A 20,884-nucleotide genomic window follows, 5' to 3' on the forward strand; every position below is an offset into this window, starting at 1 on the left:
ACATACCTCCAGACAACCGGGACCGCTATGGGTACTTAGATGGCGCCACAGTATGCCAATCTGTTCTGCGCAAAACTGGAAAGTGACTTTCTTTCCACCTGTCACTTGAAACCCCTTACATACCTTCGCTACATCGATGACATCCTCCTGATTTGGACCTCTGGCAAACAGGACCTCCTACAGTTCTATGACAACTTCAATACGTTCCACCCGACCATCAACCTCAAACTCACCCATTCCCCGGATGAAGTACATTTCCTGACACCACCATTACTATAAAGCTCAACCAACTACAGACTTCTGTATACCGCAAACCTACAGACAGAGCCAGCTATTTGAGGGACAACAGCTTCCACCCGACACACACCAAACATGCAACCATCTACAGTCAAGCCATACGCTACAACCGGATATGCTCCGACACAGCAGACAGAGACCAGCGGATTAAAGCCTTGAGATCAGATTTCATAAACCATGGATATAACCACAGAATTGTAGACCAGCAAATTCACAAAGCCACCAGAATACCAAGAAGTAATCTCCTTGAATAAAAACAGAAGGAGACAAGCGACAGGGTACCTTTGGTGCTCACATATAACCCACACCTAGGAGCCCTACGCAAGATCGCCAGGGAACTACAACCCATCCTCCAGGAAGATACAAGACTGCAACAGGTCTTCCCTGAAGCACCCTTATTATCATACAGACAACCTCATAATCTCAAGAATATTATGGTGAGGAGTAAAGTATTCAGCAGTACAACTGAATGCGGGACGAAACCATGCCAGGACCCAAGATGCAAAACCTGCGCAATGCTCTACACAGCGGACACAATACAAATACCACACAGGAATCGGGAGTATAAAATCAGAGGAAGGTTCACCTGTTCCTCCAGCAATGTCGTGTACCTCATCATGTGCATGAAATGCCCAGGAGGCTGCTACTACATTGGTGAGACGGGGCAGAGGCTAAACAAGAGAATGAACCTGCATTGCCACAGCATCACACGCGGAACAAGAGACAGTCCTGTCGGCGAACATTTCTCTGACTCTGGCCATAAGATGAATGATCTGAGGGTTGCCATACTCAAAGGTAATCTTAAAACACCGAAAGAGAGATCTATTTATTTTTTGATTATTGAAGCTCGGCTAACACGGTACTGATACCTCTACATGTGTGTGTGTATATATATATATATATATATATAGGCTATACGATACCGTGTAAGCAGATATCAGAGGCAGCACTCCAGTAGATAGTCAAAAAAAAGGTGTTTAATGTGACATATAAACCAACGTTTCGGTCCTCCACACGGGACCTTTCTCAAGGTGATGAACGTTCATCACCTTGAGAAAGGTCCCGTGTGGAGGACCGAAACGTTGGTTTATATGTCACATTAAACACCTTTTTTTTTGACTATCTACTGGAGTGCTGCCTCTGATATCTGCTTACACGGTATCGTATAGCCTATTTGATTTATATAGGATTAGCACCCACCTATATCTACCTGACGGAGTGCCTTGTTCTCATCTATTCACTATATATATGTGATTGATAATAACTACCATACTTTAGTTAATATATCCCTTAGAGAAATCACTTTTAATACTGTGTGTATATATATATATATATATATATATATATATATATATACACACAGTATTAAAAGTGATTTCTCTAAGGGATATATTAACTAAAGTATGGTAGTTATTATCAATCATTAATGGCTATTCTTGTGAATTTGCCCTTTAATATCTTTGCTAGATAGCAGAAGTCTTTTGGAAACCAAAACAAGCATTGTCCTGTTATTTAACTGATTTCAGCTCTCTAGAACCCAGGCAAAGAACCACTACTTTTTAATGGCAACACTTTAATGGCACTATTACCATTGTGTATTAGGTTTGGGACATTCAGAAGTATTGCGTGTTTCATGATAAGTGTTTACATCTGCAAACTGTGTGTGTGTGTGGGGGGGGGGGGGGGGACGAAACCGTTTGAAGGATCAAATATTTTTATGCTGACATTTCAACTACTTTTATTCTACTTTTACACCTCTCAATTTGATGCCGTCCACGGAAACACGCAAACACGCAAACACGCAAACAAATTCCTAATGTAGCTTGACAAGTCTTATTATACATGAATTAAGTGACCAAAAATAAACAGTGCATGCAGTAACCATGAGAAATAAATAAATACATTGCTACCTAAACAAATTGCAGTACCAGAGGAACCGTAAAAGTTTACTATAGAATAAAGTTGGTGATATATAAATATATATATATATATTATATTATATTATTATATTAGTATTTAATATCCACATATATTCCAATCAAGGAAAACAGAGCAACAGAAATGTTTAGAAGCCAGGGGACATTGGTAAATAACCACATAAAAAGAGGCTTTTGTTATCGAAATTTTACATTTATATTCTTCTTTTCCAGCTTAGGTATGGAACACGATGGACAAGGAAATCGGTGTGCAGATGAAACCAGCATGGGGAGCATCATGGCACCTTTGGTGCAGGCTGCCTTCCACCGATATCACTGGTCCAGATGCAGCAAGCAAGAGCTTAACAGATACATACAGTAGGTTATTGGCATAGTGTCATATGCATCCAAAATGCTGGGTTAACTATTACCTCAAAGGTTGCGTTCTATTCTGCTCTCCTATTAAGTTTGTTAGTAAATGGTAATCATGGTGCAATAGAGGTAAATAGCATATATTAACAGATTGATCCCAAAGGATCAAAAGAAGACCCTCCAAAGATGCACTCTATGATAAGTGTACTGATATATGGTTTGATCAGCCAACTATTGTATTCTCCTAGGAATAGGGTCTGTATAAAATCCAAAAATAATAAAATTTTACTACATCAAAAATAATGTGACATAGTGAAAAAAATATAAAATAACTTAAAATCCCCGTAGCGGAGTAGTAGAAATTCTCTTTGATATAGAGAATTAGGGGCAAATATGGAAATGTTTTAACCTTATAGGTTTTCAGCCCAATTTCTACTGCGACATCCAGATAAATATACAAATATATTTACCATGAAGCATATAGTTGATTAACTGTTAGTGACACTAGGTATCTTTCTCTGATTGTAAGTACAGATTAGCCTATTTATAGCAAGCAGCGTCTCTATTTTGAGGACTAATGAGAGATATAACAAGCCGTGTCTCCGGGAGTCCAGGGGTCGGTGTCGCTCTCCGATTACGTCACACATTGTGACGTGCTACTTCATCGACGCACGTTTCGCGAGATCAACTCGCTTCTTCAGGTGGGGAGGAGTCTGGCAATCAGACCCTACGGGTAAGATATTTATACTTTAACATTGTGCATTTAACATTGTATTATTAGCCTTTGCTTATTCTGACCCGCCGAGGCAGAATACTCTTACTTAAGAGACTAAAGGATCTGTTCACAACATGTATTATGATTAGAATTCTGTGCCTTGGAACTAGACACATAGAATACATGATATGTTTTAACAGGTCTAAATGTCACAAATATTTACTTGCAAACGTAAACATTGTTATATCTCTCAGTAGTCCTCAAAATAGAGACACTGCTTGCTATAAATAGGCTAATCTGTACTAGGTTCATTTTTACACATTGTGGTAGAATCTATGTACCATCAGCCTAGACACTAGTGACCCTATATGTCCTTATTTTAACCATTTATTCAGACACATATGTACAAGCATGATGGGCTAATATATTGTACTAATATGTCTTATCTATGAAAGCAGTTTTTGTGTGTCAAAATAGAAAACTTATGGTTTCTGGACTTACAATCGGAGAAAGATACCTAGTGTCACTAACAGTTAATCAACTACAGTGTATATGCTTGATGGTAAATATATTTGTATATTTATCTGGATGTCGTTGAAGAAATTGGGCTGAAAACCTATAAGGTTAAAACATTTCCATATTTGCCCCTAATTCTCTGTATCAAAGAGAATTTCTACTACTCCGCTACGGGGATTTTAAGTTATTTTATATTTTTTTCATTATGTCACATTATTTTTGATGTAATAAAATGTTATTATTTTTGGATTTTATACAGACCCTATTCCTAGGAGAATACAATAGTTGGCTGATCAAACCATATATCAGTACACTTATCATAGAGTGCATCTTTGGAGGGTCTTCTTTTGATCCTTTGGGATCAATCTGTTAATATTAACTATTACCTCTCCATATCTGTTTGTATAAGGGTTACCAGAATAGGAGATTCAAAAACAAGAAAACTGTATAAGATTGCAGTGGATCGGCCCTACAGTGGATAATTTGTTCAACGAGCAGTGTCTCTCCATAAGCAAGTAGAGCACAGGAGCATGACCAAGTAAAAGTAACCCACTTAGACTTCCCCTTGAAGGAGGAATTTGCAGCCAGATTCACACGGATAGGGTGTTTAATCAGCTAGAGAAGTTGCACTTCTTTATGCTGAACTATGTTTGCACTGCACTAAAGACTGTATTCCCAACAGCGTAATCTGGACATCTGTTTATATAACCTGGGAATAATAATGAGTCATTTGCCACAGTGTAAGTCTAGACATGGCCTTTTGTAGTGTGGCCACAATTTATTAAACATGTTCTTGGTACAATCCCTATTTGGAACCTTGTGGATCCCTGAGAACGTGTTTCTGTGTTATGTATATCTTCACATCAGTGTACTCCATCAGTATCCTAAATACTTCACGAGGAGAGTCACGTAAAATGCAATATTGTTATGCAATGTGTTACCTGCTTTTGCAATATATAAATCCTGTAGACATTTTTTAATAAACTTAAGATCAAGCTTCTTTTTGTTTCTCACACATATTGTGTGTGTAAAGTTTGTATAGTCTGAAATTCTTATTGTGTATATATGGGAGATGCATCAACGCAAGGAAAAGTGTGTTCTGCGCACTTGCTCCATTGTGTGCTCTTGGTGTTTCATACATATGTACAAAGCTTGTTTGCAAAACGTCTCACACTGGGTACACATTGTTGTGTACAGAGATTTATGCTACCACAGACCTGGCAGATTTTTATGGAACACATAAAAGGGAATAAATGGAGCAAGATTAGAGGCAACATTTTATATAGTTCAATAACATGTGTGCCAGGTAAACTAACCCCCTAATCCTCACTGATGTACGAGAGCCAACGTTGAAGCACTTGATACATTGATGCAGAGGCACATAATGATAATGTATCTTTGCCTCACTTTTGTTCCAAAGTGACCATAGTACATGATCCCCTAAATGTATGTAGGAGGAAGAAGACATTCTAGGACAAGGTAGTATTGTTGAACTAAATAGTGGTAACCTTCCGTTGTCCTAATCTTGAAGAATCCTTTTAAAGTGATGATGATGCGGCTCATTCCTAAAACAATTAGGTTGAAAGTTATTTTTAAAAAGACGGACTCAACACCATGCAACACTGTATAAACCATATTACCGAAGGAGTGCATTCTCTGCAGAGCTTCTTTAATGGTTTTACCATATGGGGACATTTTTATTTCCTCTGCAGAATACCAATAATCTTAATTATTTGGCACATAAGTCTTTGTTTCCCCAGAATATAGTAAACCTTAGAAATGTTAAAACATTTAATGATTTTAACCCACATCCACCTGTGTCCTTTTTGTTTCGTGCTGATGTAGCTCCTACGACTGTCTGCTGGATGACCCTTTTGAGCACAAGTGGCCAAAACTCCCTGAACTTCCAGGAATCAACTACTCTATGGATGAACAATGCAGATTTGATTTTGGAGTAGGCTACAAAATGTGCACCGCTGTAAGTATGAATCCAGCATGGCTCAGAATATTACATGTATCATGTGTTGAAGACATTACAAGAGGGCGATAGTACTTGTTAGTCATCTCCATCACATGTTATGGTTTAAGTTTAAAAACAATTTTTTCACATCCAATATAAAAAAGGTCTATTTTGACATTTGCTTTGCAGTAGCAACTCTGTCTCATATTCCAGTCTTTGTTGAATCAGTGAGCTCTGATAAATGAAAGAATATTTTATCTATTGAATCTATTAAGAAGTCTACTTAAGAAGCTAAAGGGTGTGAGTCGTTTGCTGCCGTACGCTGATGTTAAAGCTTCTCTATTTCAATCTGAAATTCACCAGTCCTTTTATCCCCTGTGCCCAATTTTCCAACTCTAACTATCCATGAAATTTCTGTGAATTGACTGTATAACCTCTGTTCTTTTAATGTAACTGTAAGAGACGTGTGCAGAGGTACATATAATGGAGACCGATTTGAGTGCAATTATATCTTGGCTTTATTGAGCCTGTTCCTTTATCCAGGCAAAACATACAAAAACAACAAAATAACAAACCCCTATCCTTTTGTAAGGGCTAACTTACTTCCCCAGACCCCATCTGCAGGACTGTAGGGATATTCCCATTACCAGTCTATCACCCCAAAGTCTCAGGAGGTACCTTAAGCAGATGGCCCTCCATGTCAGTCTCTGGCAGATTCCTGGGTCATCTGTGTCCAGGAAATATACAGTAGGGCTCTGGGTGTCTGGATGTCTTGATCAAAGCACTGCCTTTGTGCTCAAGACAGTTTCTGTGTGCAGGCTTCTCTGCTCTCCTTCTGTCAGCCCAAATGTGAGATAAGGAATCTCTCTCCTGTGTCTCATATGAGGCTTTTTATAGAGCTCTCATTAGTCCAGATGGAGACTAGTTAATTGAGTGGCTTCAATTAACTGTCTCTCTGCTGGATTCTCAGAGCTCTGAGGCTGCTTTATTTAAACAGGGATATGTCCCTGTTACAGTAACCATGTATTGTTATCACTCTGTGCCCAGGACATACTTGAAAACAAGAGGTAACTCTCATTGTATTACTTCCTGGTAAAACATTTTTATAAATAAAAATACTCAGGTAACTCACCGATTACAGCAAACAGCTTGACGGTTTTACGACTTGAAAGAAAAAAAAACGTTCCTTTGACTCTGTAAATGTTGGCTGAATATAGAAACACGCTCCTAACTTTATTTCTATAATACTTGTAATAACGTGATTCATATCAATAGGTTCGGGTGAGTTTGCTGAATGTAACCAGACTTATTTTGACCGTCTTGCTCCTAAGTTTGGGTGACAAATGGATATCTGCCCCATGCCACCTCATAAACATGAAGGGCTTGCCCTTTTTTGACCCGTCTCATTGCAACTGTTACAAATATCTATTTGTTATTCTTAAGAATAGGTGTCAGACCCGTGATATCTTCATACACTGGCGACACACTTTATTCGAGCTCGGCTAGTCCCACGAATTCGGGTATACCCGGGTGTATTGAGGTTTGTAACTGTTTTCTGCCCGAGTGCATTGAGGTATTTTCCAAGCAGGGATTGAAGCATTTTATTCCTGCTGGCTGCAATACTGCACAGTATATATATATATGCTGCATTACAATTCATGAATTTATGCCATCTGGTAGACACGCGAAGCATTGCAGCCTATTAAATCCTAATCATTATCATTTAACAGATCAGCCGCCCGTCAGCCAGGCATGAACCCAGGCTGGGAAGGCAAACGCAACGGGGCTTGTCAGAGGTGGGGAGCGGCGCATTCCAGGTATCTGCCAGGTACATACTGGGTATTTGCTCGAATAAAGTGTGTCGGTGCAGTATTTAATACATTTACTCATTTTGGAATACCTTCTTAGCCACACCTCCTGATACTCTGCAGAGCTTCCCAAAGAATGCCTTTTAAGGTACATTTAAAAGGGTCCTGTTTATTCTGGTCTTAGGGAAACCATATTTCAATCCCACCACTTGCAAAACCAGGTGCTGACTTGAAATATCACCAGTCCTATAAAACACAGGCCTGGCCGGGGTTGAAATGGCCATAAAACAACAATCGTTGTATTTTTAAGACAATTTTGAACCAACTTTAACCTCTCGTGTGTCAGATTGATTAAAATACTTAATAATTTCTGCCATACTCATTACATTTAGTTTAGGACATTTGATCCGTGCAAGCAGCTGTGGTGCAGCCATCCAGATAATCCCTACTTCTGCAAAACTAAAAAGGGCCCTCCACTTGATGGGACAGAGTGTTCTCCTGGAAAGGTACTTCAGCTCTTAATATTAACCTTGCCTTTATGTTATATACGTTTATATTCATTTTTAAACTACAGTACTCATCACACTTCACACGGAGATTAGGTGACCTGCTTTGTTTGGCTGGAACACTGACATTAAAGCAGCAGTCCCACCTTTTTGGGGAAAATGTATTTTACATACCTGGACTGAGGCGTTCCCATGAGCTGATCCATGGTGCCCCGACCTGTGGGGAACCCCTCATTCCTGAACTGTAAAGGGTTCTGATCTCAAGGCAAGAATACTTTCACTGTGCACACAAAATGACTGTGGGATCAGGCTTGCTCCGACAGCCAGAAGCTAACCCAGTAAGTATCCCTGGGAATTAGCTGAAATTAACACGGATTAGCTTCGGAGACCCTCAGACCCTCATCGATTTAAAAAAGGTGGGGGTGGGGGGGAAGGGGGGGGTATGTGGATCTGCATCTTTAACAATATTATAATACATTCAGTTACATGTATTTGACAGTTCTCACTGACTATGTGAAGCAATAACTGCATTGTACACTCCGCCAAATAAGGTTTAAACTGTAGGGATTGCAGTTTGTGGTGAATAATGAACACCACTGTAATACTGTATGAAAATGTCTTCACTTATTACAAATACAATTATTTAAATGACCTAATGCACCATGATAATGCTAATGGATATTATTCCATATAATTAAAGCAGCAATACAGTTAACTTCAAAAACAATATATATGTGTGTGTGTGTGTGTGTGTGTGTGTGTGTCTGTGTGTGTGTGTGTGTGTGTGTGTATTATTACAGGTTTGAAGCAAGGAGTCTCCAGAGCTGAACTGTGTTTATTTCATCTCTGGGGAACCCCTTCTTCCAGAGATACTTACCTCTATAGTATTGTTGTTATCACTGCAGGTAGAGAAACTGTGTTCCCTAATCTAATGGCAGCTTTAAATGTCCCGCGTCACCCGGGCCAATAGGAAGCCGTGACATCATCCGGTGCCGATCAATTCATTCTCCCGTGATCGGTCAGCCAAATCCTGCTTCCCAGGATTCACTAAATGGCTGCCTTACAGTTTCAAATCAATCATTCAGTCAGTGTAACTCAGCAGCTACAACGTGTTCTTATATTACTACGGTAACATTATCTATTGTTACAGTTTGCAGCTCAAACTGCTGGGAATATTGGCAACAAATTATCACACACAGGATCTGCTGGGAAAGGGTTTAAAACCTATAGGAATCAACTGATTATCGGTATTTTAAAACTCATTAAAAATGGCATTAATAGTTGAATAAAAAGTTTTAAAAAAGTAGTAAGTATTAGCCAATACTACAGAACTTATTTATTTTAAAAGAATACAGCTGTAGGATATTGCTTGGACTACGAACATGGTTTAATAATTCAGCCTTCCTGATGACTTGACATGATTTAGCTTTGTTGTGTTATTGGTTACTTACTTCAATGCACCGTGCATTCATGATACTTTGTTGTTACTTTTTCCCTAGATGGTCGTCTTATTTATCTTTTTGTTTTTATCCCAAGTGGTGTTTTAAAGGTCACTGCATTTGGAAAACTCCCGAGCAATCTTACAGCCAGGACGGAGGCTGGAGCTCCTGGTCAAGATTTGGGTCTTGTTCGCGGACATGTGGAGGAGGAGTGCGTTCCCGTAGCAGACAGTGCAATAACCCCCCGTGAGTGTTATTATAGGAGGGTAATCAGAGGCTGGACACCATGCTTGGATCAAATCAGAAGAGCTTTACTGCAATAAGGAAAACAACAAACAGTCCATACAGTACAGAGATAGGCAGTCTCTGGTCCTTATACAGTATATCCAGACTGTTAGCATCACAGTCTTTTACTCCCAGTCACATGATGCACAGAGCAGTCTTTCAGCAACCAGGTTCTAAAGCCGTGGATATAGTAGGTGCCCGAGACTGAGCGCGTGCCGTCGCACGCACCTGCCCCAGAGATGATCCGTGGTTTATGGGATGGGGAGGGTGGGACGCGACAGGGAGGCGTGTTGGAGGCGTACCCGTGACGTCAAGTGGGTCAAGTGACAAAATCAAATTATTTTGTCTGCCCGGGAAACGCGCGCGGTTGCGCTGAATTGCGCGCAGTCGCGTTTCATTGCGCGTGCGGTCGCGCGCTCTATGGCAGGCCTTATAGAGGTTTAGCCTTTTGTTCACGCGTCGCGCTCGACCGTCACAGGGAGTATGGATGCGGTCTAAGGCTCACAGTAAGTCAGCTTACAAACAGGCAATCCAGCAGACACACACATAGTGCAGCTACCCCCTTATACTGCAATCCGCCTGAGCTCTCTCCCGCTCAGCCATGGTATAGAGCTACCAGTCTTGTTAATTAATCCAGTGCACCTGGAGCTGAGAAATGAGCTTTGCAGCTCCAGATACACCGGAAACCCAGAACGGCTCAGACAGAGGCAGTCTGAGGGTGGGACAGAGTGTCTTTCCCTGTCACATGTCTTGATATGTATATTATGTACCATTGAAATAAGTGTCTGTTAGAGCAGGAGTGCGGAAGTCCAGTCCTCAAGCCCCACAACATGTCAGGTGTTCAGTATATCCCTGTGTCAGTACAGGTGGCTCAATCAGTCCTAGCTTCAGCACAGGTGGCTCAATGAGTCCCTGCTTCAGCACAGGCAGCTCAATCAGAGTCTTCGACTGAGCCACCGCTGTGATATCCTGAAAACCTTACCTGTTGGGGGGGCATGAGGACTGGAGTTGAGCACCCCTGTTTTAGAACAACCCAATACATGACCAGTTCTCAAAGTATCAGAAAACAGTAGCGCTACTTAGCTTGAATTCAGCTAGGCACCATTTAGCAACGTGGGAAAAGTCCACAGACCAGGTATAGGAAAGATTTACACAATAATATCATAAAGAAACAGCATTTCTTTTTTTTCTCCACTGTTGCTAAATTACCAGATTTTAGAATGTGTTTATATATTGAGAATAATACCAAATGCCACGTGTCAAAGAGCAGACCACAAACAGGATGGAATGTTGGGGGCCCCTTTGGGAGTGAAAAGGTTAAACTAATTCTTTCATCTGCCTTCTTTTAGAGCTAAGAAATCGAGATGCAAAGCCTGAAAGGGGGAATGGCTTCTTACGTTGTCCTTCCCTGTTCACCCAATTGCTTTATTAAAAACGTTAGCAATCGGTCAGCCCACAATGTATAGTTAGGAGAAAAAGAAGGTCGCTTTAAGTAGACTTATGACCTAGATTCTCTAAGCACCGCTAAATCAGGGAAAATAACATGACATTACCTAAAACAGAACCAGACCTCGTTTTCCCTGAGTTAATGCCGTATTCACTAAAGTTATAATTTGCACAAATAACCGTGATTCAGCTCATTAGCATAGGATTCACGCAATGGTTTTTTTCTCTCTCGAAATAACGCGGTATTATCTTCAAATAGCGCACTGTTTTTGGAAGTCTTCGCATTACTACCAGCCAGACTGGGACGTAGGAGATTTTGGAAGATAGGTGAGAGAAACTAATTTAGGAGCAGGCATATTGACTTATATACCTGCAAATAGAGGAGGTGCCCTCTCTCTACTCTCCAGCGAAAGCCCTTCAGTCTGTGTGGCTGGGTGTACGGCCAGAATTAGTTATGACTCAACCTTAACGGAGCTCAGTGAATCTTGGATGAATACACTTTAACCTGTAATGAGCTCATTTTCATGTTATCTGGAATAACGGTTGTTAAAAATAACACCAACCTTTTTACAGAAGTAAAACCTGGTGAGATTACAGTGCTACTATTAACATGCATTTACTTAGGTTAGGGTCAGGTTAAGAAGGCTAACAGAGCTTAGTGAATCCAGCCCATGAAAACAGCGCTGGTCACGAGGTCTCCTATTACTGTCAGCACTGTACTACATTACAGCAGTCTCTGCCCCATCCAATTCATGCAACTGGCGATCAACATTTATTGCAGAATGCAGATCAGTTGATGTAATCCATCTTGTTCCTTTTTCTTATCATATTACTAACTTCCATAGTACTTTGTTTTGGTCACTTCATATTGCAAGGCCAGTATACCCATCTTCACACTGATAAGACCCAAAAGGTCGAAACAGCTGTCTGACTGACTATGCACTTCTTTAATCCAAAGTGTGCTGAAACGCTGTGTAATACAGCAGGCTTATAGAGTTCCATGTTAAAATGGATAAGAAGCAAAAGGTGGCACACTGAGTGCTCATTTGCATGTTATTACCCAGAATCCCTGGTTGCAGTGCAAGCATTGTATGCTAAGAGATAATGGGGAAAGGCAGGGCTGCCGACCTGTCTGAGACATTGTGCTTTGTACCACTTCCCCCAAAATGTTTCTATTCAATCTCCTGAATGTTTATAGGTGTTTTACCTTCATCGTTTAAAAAGGCTTTTCTGTTGTAAGTAAAAAGAAAAAATAGTGGTACTGGGTCATTTCAAATATGTTAGAAATTCATCAAAAATAATGCTGGGCACTGAATACTGTGTTCTTCATCTTCAATTATATAGAGCAATTATACCCAGGTCTCTTGTGAGGTCAGTCTCTTATCTCATATAGCAGGGCTGGATAACTACAGTCTTCAAGAGCCACGACACCCCAGGTTTTCAGGATATCCCTGCTTCAGTAGGGTAAGAGAGATGGCTGCCACTCACCTATAGTATACTGTACATGTGCTGGTGTACACTTTTAAATAGGGTGCATACGGGAAGAATATATTCTAGAGTACGGTGAAAGGTCACAGCAGTGACCTAAAAGATTCCTATTTGCACTCGCTAGGGGAAACTCTCTGAGAATTACACGATATATACTGTCCTGATCACATATTTGAGTCTCATTCTGCTCCAGAAACTACACCAATACTTATCCCCTACACCCCTTTGCTTTCTCTTATAAGCCACATAGTGGTATTTTATATATAAGTTGTTGTATATATGTTCAATAAATATGATTTTAAATTGTTTATGTAAGGCTATGGAGGTAACTCCGAGGATTGAATTTTTCCTAGCCTAGCATTTCTGGTCTAGCGAGTGCAAATAGGAATCTTTTAGGTCACTGCTGTGACCTTTCACCGTACTCTATCCCTGCTTCAGCACAGGTGGTGCAGTCTTTGACTGAGCCTCTAATTGAGCCGAAGCAGGGATATCCTGAAAACCTGACCCGTCGAGGGCCCTTGAGAACTGGAGTTGGCCACCCCTGTCATATAGTATATAAACATACTTTTATCTGATTACCTGCTCAGATTGTGGGCTCCGGACATCCATGCTTCTGTTTGTTCAGTAGTGTGGTTCAGTGCCTCCAGTCAGCGGTTTCCTGGTACGTGCTTCCAAGATAATCACAAAAGTGAAAGTTCCCAGCGGGATTGCACTTCAATAAAACTTGAAGAGACCCAAGTTCAGATTTATTACAAGAACAACAACAAGGTCAAAAATAATTACAGAGTTCTCCTACGCGTTTCTCACCCTTCAGTGCCTTTTTCTGTTATATCCACAAGACACACACATAGTTACAGAGACCTCCTACTTGTTCCTCACTCTTCGGTGCCTTTTTCTGTTACTGTATATCTACAAGATGCACACATAGTTACCGAGACCTCGTTCGCGTTCCTCACCCTTTGTTGCCTTTTACTGTTATAGCCACAAGACACACACATAGTTACAGAGACCTCTTATGCGTTTCTCACCTTTCTGTGCCTTTATATGATCACTATATACAAATATATTCGGGGACAATACAATGAGCTTTTAAAAGAACTATTCATCCCAAGGGCAGTACAAAGGACTCGGGGGCATCCCTTAAGGTTGGAGGAAAGGAGATTTCACCAGCAACAAAGGAAAGGGTTCTTTACAGTAAGTGCAGTTAAAATGTGGAATTCATTACCCATGGAGACTGTGATGGCAGATACAATAGATTTGTTCAAAAAAAGGTTGGACGTCTTCTTAGATAGGAAAGGTATACAGGGATATACCAAATAAGTGTACATGGGAAGGATGTTGATCCAGGGATTAATCCGATTGACAATTCTTAGAATCAGGAAGGAAATTTATTTTTCCCCTTATGAGATATCATTGGATGATATGACTCTGGGGTTTTTTTTTGCCTTCCTTTGGATCAATAAGAATAGATATATGATAAAATATCTGTTGTCTAAATTTAGCATAGGTTGAACTTGATGGACAGAAGTCTTTTTTCAACCTCATCTACTATGTAACTATGTAACTATCCACAAGTCGCACACACAGTTACAGAGATATCCTATGCATTCCTCACTCTTCAGTCTTTTTTTGTTATATCCACAAGACGCACACATAGTTACTGAGACCTCCTATGCGTTCCTCACCCATCAATGCCTTTTTCTGTTATATCCACAAGACGCACACATAGTTAATACATTGGGATCCAACAAATACAACTTCAATAAGTTTGTTTCCTAACAAAACTCTGTTTAAAGTTTAAAAAGATTAACATTACAGCTAGTAACATAATCCAATCCACATTGTAAGACCTGGTGTTTTTGGGAGACAGGGGTCTCTATGAAGTTTAAATTTCCCTCCTTATGATCACTTAGATTGATTTCATATGTTCTATTTTCCGCTATCCATACCTTATTTCCCTGCATCTATAGTTTTCAGCGTTGTTTAATGTAGCTGTTGATCACGTATCAGCAGTGGCTGCATGAAGTACATACGGTATGTGTTTAGATCTCATTCTTTCATCAAACTTTAGGGTCTTTGTATTAAGCTAAGAAAAGTTTGATGAACTGCACTATTTTGCTACTTGCAGCTGTATCTAAAGTAAAATGTTTTAATCAACATTCTTAGGTTTTAAATTGTTAGCTAGGGGTGATTGTGCCTAGCTCAATTATGCACTTAAAGAAGTTATTATGTTTTTTGTTTAAAAAAAAAAAAGTTTGAAGCAGGGGTTTTCCGAAACTGAACCACATTGATTTCAGCTCCGAAGAAACGCTGCTTCCCAGGATACTTAGCTCGGAAGGAGGTGCCGGTATCCCTCCATAGTTTAAATGTCCTGTGTCACGTAGGCCAATAGGAAGTCACAAGGGATGACGTCACAGCTTCTTATTAGCTGGCAGAAAGCAGGACATTTAAAGCCGCCATTTCGAAAGCTCCTACTAGCCCTGTCTCGGCTGCTGTTGGCACCCCTTTCTGAGATAAGTACAGCTAAACCCCGTTATAACGCGGTGCTTGGGGTCCACATAATGAGACTGCGTTATAACCGAGATTGCGACTTAATAATTTTTTTTTAAATGGCCACCGCGATCAGGGGTTCCGTGTCCGCCGGAGGGGGAGAGCTGGGATAACTGGGTGTGTGTGTCCCTCCATCCATCCCTCACAACCTGTGTTCTGGGTGACGTATATTGTCTATTACTTTTTTTGAGTGATGCCCACTATAACTGGGCAACTTTTTCTGAGGTAGTGACACTATTCCCTGTTTGTGTATATAACATGTAAAGAACTGCACCTATTGAAGTCGGTCTACACGTATTAATTAAGGTACCACCGCACACCTGTTCTCTGTCTCCGTCGGCTCCTCACCCTCCTGCTTCACATTCACCTCCACCATCTCCCATGGACTGACAGACAAGGCGCCTCCCAAGAGGATCCCGTGGATCAAGCATCACTGCCATACTGACACTCCACTAGGACTTCGGATGCGTCATTTTTTTAAATTGAATCACAGCTCCTGTATTTTTCTCCACGGTGTTCTGGCGGCCTTCTGCCCAAATCAAAGATGTCCACCATTTGCCACAGGCTCCTTAGCGACTCCCTGTTTCAACACGCTGCAGGGACCACATTGACAGACAGAGAGGCGTGGCCAGAGACATCACTGTGTCTGCGGTTGCTAGGTAGCGTGAGTTGGCCAATCAGGGGCCCTCGTTGCAGTGCGGTGGGTCCTCGCTGTGCAATAGAGTCTGTAGTAACAGTAGGTGGGAGAGAGCAGAGAAGGGTCACACAGCGGGGAGCAGAGTGACAGGACACACACAGGGATCTATATCATCCCCCACAACACGGAGCTCACACTGTTATCTGCGCCAGCAGCACATTGTCAGGGTCGCCTAGACCTCCTGCCTAGCCATAGCTTCCTTGACCACTGGGTGTGCTGCTGCCTTCTGTTGGCTCTGGGTTACTCTGTCTGTCTGTCTTCTTGTTGCTCCTGTCTCTGTCCTTATAGCTTGCTTCCTGTCTGTTGGTTTTGCCTTTGCTTGAAGTCAGATTCCTGATGCACATGCTTCTGATATCCTGATCTGTTTTCTGTACCTGTACCATAGAAGTCTGTTCACAGTAAAAGCCCTTGCTGGTAATCTGGCTTGTCCCTGTTTGTTCCTGTTCTCAGTCCCTGCCCCCAGACCTGTCCTTGCTCCCCTGTCCTGTTCCAGTCTCCTCGTTGCTCACCTCTGCTTGTTACCTGACTTCGCTACCTGCCGCCTGCCTCGGACCTCTGCTTGTTACCTGACGTCGCTACCTGCCGCCTGCCTCGGACCTCTGCTTGTTTCCTGACTGCGCTGTCTGCCGCCTGCCTTGGACCCCTGCTTGTGACCCCTACTACGCTTCCTGCTGTTCCGGCCACCGAGATCCTACCCGCCACAGGAGTCTCCCGTGACAGAAAGCAAAGGCCACTTCTGGATCTCGCTGGAACAGATTCTTCTTCTGCCTGCACCCTTTCCTGCCTGCTGCAGCAGACCACATCCGCATGGTTGAAGATAAGTACTTGTTTTTGTTTTTTGAAATCCCCGTTGGGATCCTGAAGGTTTTGTTGCTGCAAAGGTTTCTGCAGGGTTTTTTGTGCCACTTTCTCCCTGAGAAGAATTCCCTTTTACAAAAAAAAAAAAAAAACACTCCCTGCAGTACCTGTTTTTGCCATTATCAGACTTTCATTACCTGGACAAGAATTGTCTCTGCATTGTGGGTGGGCCACTGCAGATTTTCAGACTCACATTTCTATTTAAGACGGTTACCTTGATTTACTGCTTTCCCTGGTTGGACCACTGCTGTTCACAGGGTCCCCATTTCAAAAGACAAAAGTGCTCCCATTACTTTGTTGCTGCATGCTTTGATTTTCTTGCATCTATAGTTTTTCATATGATTGGTTCTAAGGTTTCAGGTTTACCTGCAAGTTCCCCTAAAGTTTGTTTCTCTGCAACATATGATATCCCTACGCCTGATATCAAAGGTTTCAGATTTGACTGCAGGGTTCTCTGTCTGATATTCCTATGTCCGATGTCAAAAGTTTCAGATCTAACTACAAGTTTTCTCTGTATTAGTTTCCTGCTGTCTATGATATTTCTATGCCTGATATCTAAAGTTTCAGATTCAACTGCAGGTTTTCTTTGTCTATATGATATCCCTACGCCTGATGCCTAAAGATTCAGATGTAACTGCAGGTTCTCTCTGTCTGTATGATATCCCTACGCCTGATTTCTAAAGTTTCAGATATAACTACAGGTTTCTCTGTCTATGTTTTTTCCTTGCATTTATAAATCTCTGTGACTGATGCTAAAGTGTCAAAAAATCAGCTTTCCTATCTTGTGTCTCTCTGTGTCTAATATTCCTGTTGTTCATTCTAATGCTTCTGTTTTAAAAACACATTTCCTCTTTACTGGTTTCTTGGGAAGTGTGGTTTCCCCATGTCTGAAATGATGGCTCCCACGCAAACAGTCTTGAGCAGTAAATGTGAACACAGTACCACTGATTCTTCAGAACTTCTCAAAGCAAGGAAGAAGAAGAAAAAGAAGGGAGGCATTACTGTGAAAGTTGCAGAAGGAATTAAGAATGAACATTTAACCTCAGAGTCTGCATTTGATGAAAGAGATATGCTGCAGCTTAAGGCAACTCACAGACGTATCCCAAGAATAGTGGAAGAGAAGAAAGATGCCCCTACTCAGACGCTTCAAGCTGCACAGAAAGCGATTGATTGTCTTTATGGACGTTTAGATAAGGAACAAGAAACTAATTCTGCACTACAGAGCTGTCTATCCTCAGCAATTGCTAAGTGTGTTCTCCAGGAAAAAGAAAAGCACCAGTTGGAGAGTGACCTGGATGTCATGTCAGGTGAGCTGGAGAAGGCATATGCTGATGCTGCTGAAAATCGGCGCCTCGCTTCTAAAAGTAACGAATTCCTGGAAAGTTCTATGAAGGAAATTGACAGGCTAAATACAGAGCTTAAAGTCTCCCAGGAGGACATTTGTTACTTCAAAAAAGAGATGGAAGTCGATCGGGAGGAGAGATGCTACTTGAAAACAGAGATACGTTCAATGAGGGACGCCTCCGAAGAGTTAAATAGTAGGTTTGAAACTATAAACCAAATGAGTAAGAACTTCTCTGTCCAAGCCAGTGAAGGAGATAAAAGACTCCATGAATCAGAAGAGGAGAACAGACTATTGATAGAAGAAAAGTCAAGGATGCAATTAGCGCTGGAAAAAGCAGAGGGTGACTGGGAAAGAGAAAAATATCAGTTGGAGAATGACAGGTTGATCTTGTCAAGTAAGCTGGAGAAGGCCTACGCTGATTCTGCCCAGTACCAGACTTTCATGGCTCAAGTTGACGCAGCACTGGAAGCATCTCAGAAAGAGGTTCACACGCTTACTACAGAGCTGGAAGCCTCTAAGGAGAATAGTTGCCACTTCAACACAGAACTATGTTCATTGAGAGAAATCTTCGAAGGGTTAAATATCAGTTTTGAAACTGTAACCCAAGAGTGCAAGAATCTCTATGTCCAAGTCAGTGAAGGAGATAAGAAACTCCATAAATTAGGAGAGGAGAAGAAAAAGTTGGCCCAGGAAAAGTTAGATGTGCATACAGCACTGCAGAATGAAGAGAAAGTGCTGCAAGAAGAACGTGTCTCCCTGGAGCGGCGCACACAAGCATAAAATATGCTGCAGTCAGCTGCGAGAACTGCGTACACATCTGCAGGACACCAATGAGAAATGGGTGAATGCTGAAGAAAAGCAGCGAGTTCTGCAGGAAGAAAGTTTCCAGACTGCCTACAAAATAAAGATGCTGCAAGATTATTTGAGTACCCAGTGTGTCCCCACAGAACAGCATGAGGAGCTGAAGGCCACACTGAGCATAACCAGAGCCTCGCTTGAGGAAGAGCTAAAGCTAGCAGCTGAACACACATCTCAGCAACTCACAGCGCTGCAGGCGCAGATCGCTGAGCTTAAGACACAGCTTGCCAAAAAGGAGGAGAGAGAGAAGGTGTCCGTCTGTCAAGTGGCTGGCCTGACACAGCGCTATGAGGTCAAAATGGCCGATGCCTGCAAATTATTGGACCACACAGCCCGTGATAAGGTCCGGCTGCAGCTGGAGCTGGACAATGCCCGGGAGGAGTACCGGCAGCTGCAGATCAGAAATGAAGAAGATTTAAGCTTTACTCTGAGTCAGCTGGGAGATATGGAGTCGCGACTCAACTCCAAAGAAGCCGAACTGACAACTGCATTGAGTGTGAAAAGAAGTGCAGAAGGACGGCTTCAAGAGCTGAAAAATCAAATAGCTTGTCTTAATGAGATTTTAGGTGATACCACGAAACGGCAGTCACAAAAGGAGACCATGGAGCGTGAATTCTACGTTCCCACTTACCCATGTGAAAAGTCTGCACCCGTCCTTGATGCCCACATTCCTGATGTCCATGCCTCTGCAATGGATTTGAACGTATCCATTGGGAAGTTCCAGATTCCAAAACTAAAAGAGATATATTGGTCACAAAAAGAGACCATGGAGAGTGAACTCTGTGTCCCCACTGACTCATGTAGAAAGGCTGCACCCGTCTTTGATGCCCACGTTTCTGATGTCTCTGCCCCTGCATTTGGGTTGAACGCACCCATTCGGAGGTTCCTTGCAGCACACAATGTACCTGTGGAGTACCCTCTGCCTGCTGACAAACCACCAGAGGTGGGTAACCTTGAGTCCACTTTTCATCAAGGCCTCCGGGAAGAGCCTGGAGGATTGTCCGGAGAACACTCTCGAGAGGGGGGGAGTAATGTCAGGGTCGCCTAGACCTCCTGCCTAGCCATAGCTTCCTTGTCCACTGGGTGTGCTGCTGCCTTCTGTTGGCTCTGGGTTCCTCTGTCTGTCTGTCTTCTTGTTGCTCCTGTCTCTGTCCTTATAGCTTGCTTCGTGTCTGTTGGTTTTGCCTTTGCTTGAAGTCAGATTCCTGATGCACATGCTTCTGATATCCTGATCTGTTTTCTGTACCTGTACCATAGAAGTCTGTTCACAGTAAAAGCCCTTGCTGGTAATCTGGCTTGTCCCTGTTTGTTCCTGTTCTCAGTCCCTGCCCCAGACCTGTCCTTGCTCCCCTGTCCTGTTCCAGTCTCCTCGTTGCTGACCTCTGCTTGTTACCTGACTTCGCTACCTGCCGCCTGCCTCGGACCTCTGCTTGTTACCTGACGTCGCTACCTGCCGCCTGCCTTGGACCTCTGCTTGTTTCCTGACTGCGCTGTCTGCCGCCTGCCTTGGACCCCTGCTTGTGACCCCTACTACGCTTCCTGCTGTTCCGGCCACCGAGATCCTACCCGCCACAGGAGTCTCCCATGACACACATGCATGAGGCGGGTCAATCCCCTTTACTACATTTGCATTGCACAGGAGCAGAGGGTAACAGCGCCTCAGAGCTGGTTAGTGTTTCTTTTATGCAAAGGGGACAGAAAAACTGCACCAGGTCCAATTTTGATGCAACTCATTATAATATGGCGCTGATTATGCCCTTCCCAAACACCCTTGATATAATGACGTGAAGTGACTCAGCCAAAATTACACAATTTGCTTGTGTGTGTG

The 20,884-nt window shown here is 42.2% G+C and overlaps 1 protein-coding gene across 2 annotated transcripts in view; it reads left to right on the plus strand.

Annotated features, from left to right (window-relative positions):
• Positions 1–20,884, plus strand: part of ADAMTS14 (ADAM metallopeptidase with thrombospondin type 1 motif 14) — a 136,469-nt gene that overhangs the window by 80,307 nt on the left and 35,278 nt on the right. For both annotated transcript variants that reach the window (XM_075610750.1, XM_075610751.1), the window contains exons 8-11: positions 2,448–2,591; positions 5,662–5,794; positions 7,977–8,090; positions 9,627–9,775. In XM_075610750.1, coding sequence (XP_075466865.1) covers positions 2,448–2,591; positions 5,662–5,794; positions 7,977–8,090; positions 9,627–9,775 — 540 coding nt within the window. The remainder of the gene's footprint in view (positions 1–2,447; positions 2,592–5,661; positions 5,795–7,976; positions 8,091–9,626; positions 9,776–20,884) is intronic.

This window comes from Ascaphus truei, chromosome 8, assembly GCF_040206685.1.
Source record: "Ascaphus truei isolate aAscTru1 chromosome 8, aAscTru1.hap1, whole genome shotgun sequence".
NCBI classification, from domain to species: domain Eukaryota; kingdom Metazoa; phylum Chordata; class Amphibia; order Anura; family Ascaphidae; genus Ascaphus; species Ascaphus truei.